This window comes from Mesitornis unicolor, unplaced genomic scaffold, assembly GCF_000695765.1.
Source record: "Mesitornis unicolor isolate BGI_N332 unplaced genomic scaffold, ASM69576v1 scaffold44254, whole genome shotgun sequence".
In the NCBI taxonomy this organism is placed as follows: domain Eukaryota; kingdom Metazoa; phylum Chordata; class Aves; order Mesitornithiformes; family Mesitornithidae; genus Mesitornis; species Mesitornis unicolor.
The window spans coordinates 2,283-6,660 of NW_010180198.1; the positions used below are offsets into that span (position 1 = coordinate 2,283).

Consider the following 4,378-nt stretch of genomic DNA (forward strand, 5'->3'; position numbering starts at 1 on the left):
AGGGCTTCAAGGGGCTGCGGAGGAGACGGGGCCATCACGACAGTGCTGAGCTCCATCACCCCAGGCTGAGCTCCACTGCCCGTTAGACCCGTACAGATCCCACAGGGCGTTTTGAAGCAACGCAAAAGGCAAGCACAGGGCAGAAGATAACCCTCCTCCTGGATCACCCCAAAACACTGAAGGATTTTGTAGCAAAAGCTGCATTTTGTAGGCACTACCAGCATCTTTCCAGAGCCAGCACCACCCACGTGAGCTGCTGGGAGTCTCCAATCCCTCCGGACCAGTGTGAGAGGCAGAGCAGCCTCCTGCTCACACCTTTACACCCTCCTCATCCTCGCGATCCTTCCTCCACCCCCCGGGCGCTGCCATACCTGTGTGTCTTCTCGTGGGCTTTGCACGCCGCCGGGTCGGAGAAGGCTTTGTTGCACTCCCTGCAGGAGAAGGGCTTCTCGCCGGTGTGGATGCGGATGTGCCGCTTGAAGTTGCCGGTGTGGGTGAACTCCTTCCCACAGTCCTAGGGACGGCAGAGGCAGGCGCAGGCGGTGATGCTCGGTGCCCCCCCAGGGACTGCCCCCCGGGGGCCGCGCCGGCCTCACCTCGCACTTGTGCGTGACGGAGCCGTAGGCCTTGGACTCGGTCCGGTCGCTGTAGGTACCCGAGCGCAGCAGACGGGTCTCACCCGCGTTCTCCTGCCCGGAGTCAGTGCTTCCCGATTCGTTATCCTCGGCGTTTTCGCCGTTTTCCAAGCGGGGCTGCTCCTCCTCGGGGATTTTAGGCTTCTCTTCATCCTCTGCCGTCATCTCCCCCTCTTCCTCCTTCCCTTCCAGCTCCGTCTCTGCTGGCATTTAGACAACAAGGACGCTAGGGATCGGGAGCAGCAGCGGGGACACAAAGCCCACCTGTAATTCTTAATTTTAAGCCCGGGTTTAAGGCGATGGGGATTAGACCTGCCCGACTGTACTCAGGGAAGTCCTGCTACTTCACTCACAGGGGCCCAGACCTCTGCCTGGAGTCAGTTCGGACTGCCAGGACATTGGGCCTAAACTCCTAAAGCCTGCGTGCACAGAGGAGCATTTCCCAGCCTCCCCCAGCTCTGCCTTGTGGAAAACCGCTCCTGTGGGCTCTGCAACGCGCAGGAGACAGCGACTCCACAGCAAAACCCACGCTAACAAAACTAACTGCGTGGAAAACAAGGGCTCAACCATTGCCCAGACAACAAAATCCCCACCACCGCTCTCACTCACGAACACACCTCCCGTTTCGGCGCCTGGAGAGACGTCACCCTTTGCTGCGGGGCTGCTGCTGCTGACCACGCTCTCCGTCGGCTGCGCGTGGCTGGGAAATTCGGCACTGGGGCCCTCCTGGATGGCAACATCCACCCCTGCAAGCAACAGAGGGTCTTGAGCACGCTCAAGGCGACATCAGGCAGGGGGACAGAGAGATTTTGGGTGTCATCTCTTGGTGGCTCACCTTCTTGGCCACCCAGCTCCTCTGTCTGCGCCTCGGGCTGTGCTGCTGCGGCCACAGGCGCCTCTTCCTTCCCCTCCGGCTTGGGAGGAACTGGTTTTATGTTGTCAAGATCACCCAGAGCCTCTGCAGTCGAACTCTTCTCCTCGGCAGTTGCCTTGTCTGCCCCTGCAGGGAAGAGGCAAAGCGCTCCAGGTTTTGCTGCCTGCGCAGAGGCACCCCAACAGCTGCTGGGATTCCCAAATCCCATAAAGATTCGAGAAGCATCAGTTCCTGAACTGCTGGTGATGCTCCAGGGGATCAAACCCCATCCTGACACCCTCACACACCAGGAGATGCCCCCAGGCTGTGGGTTTGGATGGTGATGAGAGCATAGGGTGACTTCCAGCCTCCTCGGATGCAGGAAAGCGAGGAGGCTACGTACCGGTGTCAGCGGGGGGCTGCTGGCTCTCAGCGGGGCCTTCTCCAGGCGCTGCGAGGGATTTGAGAGCGTTGCAAGCGCTGACGATCTCCTGCATCTGGAGGAAACCCGCCACGGCCAGCACGTCCTCCACGTTGTCGGGGCTCAGGCTCAGCTTAGCTGTGTACATGAACTCCAGCACCTGGCCCAAGCCTGCAAGGGAGGCGACACAACCAGAAATAAGCTCTCGCCTCGCGGCCGTGCGATCTTGGAAAGCCCAAAATGCACAAAATAAGAGGCTGAAGAGCCTCCCTCAAACCCCAAACGCCAAACCGCTGCTTTCAAGTGGCTCAGAAGGACACCAGTAACTGTCCCTACCTGCTGCATTGCTGATGTTGAGGTGCACCACGTCCTTCTGGTCGACGAAAAGCATCCTGAAGTACTCGCTGCAGGCCGCCAGCACGGCTTTGTGGGCCTTGAAGTCGATGCCGTCCACCACGAAGGTGCAGTCGCACAGCAGACCCAGCTGCCGCTGCTGGTTCAGCTGCTCCAGGACCTGCTGGCTGTGCTGGGGGAAATCCATGGCTGCGGGGAGGAAAACCAACCCCAGGTGGTAGTGAGATGGGTGCTGAAAGCCCCATGTCGCATCAGAAAGGGCCACGAGACGGGACAGACCATAAAGCCATGGACCAAGCACAACCTGCCCACCCTGTCTGTTAAAAAACGTGGCCCAAAAAGCCTAATCTCAGTTCCTTGCTACAGCTGCCTGCCCCCACTCCCCACCAAGTACAACCCCAAAACCTCTCAGTAAGATCCGTAACGCCAGCAAAGGGCTGGACAGGGAGCTGATTGAACAGTTAATATATATATATTTTTGCCATCCTCACAGCATTTCAAACACATTTATTGCTCTTGAAGCGGTCCAAGCTGCTGGCAAGAACCCTGCTGTCCCCACAAACACGAGCACCATCGTCCCTTTGGTGAGCAGGCGGTGGCACCGCTCCTGCTGAGGGCACAGCATGAAAAGCCCTCACCAAAATGTGCAAGCTCCTGCACATTTTAGGCGCTCACATCATGATACTGAGGGAATTTTATTCTTTTTATGGTGTGTTTGAAGGGATTTCTCGCTGCTGGAAGCACGACTTTGGCTGAGGAAGGCTGCAAACTCCTGGAAACAAGGGGAAAGCCCATTCCAGCGTGCAGAGGCGCAGCGGGCGGAGGGAGCCTCCTCCTGTCTGCTGTGGGTGTTAGCAACACGCTGGGTGAAGCTCCTCCACCCGGGGATCAATTCGGCTTCTGAAATCATTCCCGGCAGGGATGAGGAGCCCAGACACCTCCAACAGCATCGGATCACACGTGGAGAAAGTTTCACTCCCAAAAGACACCCTTTATCTCTACGATTAACTCATCGCCATGACCTTCCCCCAGCTCTCCAAAACACAGGGTACTTTTTAACCAAACACCCACGGTCTGTCCCCAAAACACATCCCCTGAGAGGCAGAAAAATCAGTATTTGTATCAAAATCTGCCTAAACCCCTGCACGCAGATGACTCTGCAAGGTCTGCAATGGAAGCTCTGGAAAAACAGGGGAGGATTTTCCCAGCAGGACAGACAACGCTGCCTGCCGTGCTCGGAAAGCTCTGCGCAGCGGAGAAATCACGAGGGTTTGATGCACTGAAAGGCTATATTCGGTGATTTGTAGGAGGCACTTTGCATCTGAATGACGATTTGTATCACTCCCTGATTGGACTCGCCTCAGCGAAGGCGGCAAAATCCCAAGAAACCCAACTCCTCTTGAAAAACTTCATCTTTTTGGCAGTTTCCTTCGTAACGCAGTGTTTCAGCTTCATCGGAGCACGCAGGGCAGAGGCTGGGACGAGCTGCCCATTGCCCTCAGCGCTCAAGATCCCTCAGATCACCTTCATACACTAAAATCCCTGAGTCCAGCCCTAAAAATCCCAAATATCTGGATCAAAAAACCCACGACACACCCAAAACGCCACCCTGGTCCCTTGCCACGGCTTGGGCAGGGCCAGTTTGCGGCTCCGGCACTGAGATCCATCTCCTTCCCCGACCGAGTGGGATGTGCCAACATCAGGATGGATCCAGGGAGGGCAAATGCCAAATCAGGCACCACTGGTCCACCCGACAGCTGCATAAATTAGCCCTCATCAGCACAAACCCATCGCTGTTGGCTGTTTAAGGTGGCGGTGCCATCTGAGGATGCACATCCGAGCTCCTCGCCCAGAAACCGAAGAGGAGCCCGGATGGACTCACCCCCGCGCTGCGAGGAGCAGAGGGATCCGGAGGAGCGGGGCTGCAGGCGAGGTGGTTGTGGCTCTGCTCTGTGTGCTCTGGAGTCTTCCCCCTTGCCGGTGCTCAAGTCAGTCTCTGTGCAGCCATCCTGGGAGAAACGGGACAGAAAGCTGCGTTTGAAAACCCAAACCTCGTCAGTCGAAGGCACCGCGGGATTGGGCGACCCGGGTTGGGCACCCCTCGGTTTCACCTCA

The 4,378-nt window shown here is 57.4% G+C and overlaps 1 protein-coding gene across 1 annotated transcript in view; it reads right to left on the reverse strand.

Moving 5' to 3' along the window:
* The window catches only part of ZBTB17 (zinc finger and BTB domain containing 17), a gene marked incomplete at its 3' end in the record, with an annotated part of 4,726 nt that extends 2,276 nt beyond the window's left edge, over positions 1–2,450 (reverse strand). The window contains 6 exon segments of the mRNA XM_010183031.1: positions 253–514; positions 597–835; positions 1,253–1,381; positions 1,471–1,635; positions 1,892–2,080; positions 2,246–2,450. Coding sequence (XP_010181333.1) covers positions 253–514; positions 597–835; positions 1,253–1,381; positions 1,471–1,635; positions 1,892–2,080; positions 2,246–2,450 — 1,189 coding nt within the window.
* Positions 2,451–4,378: the final 1,928 nt, after the last annotated feature.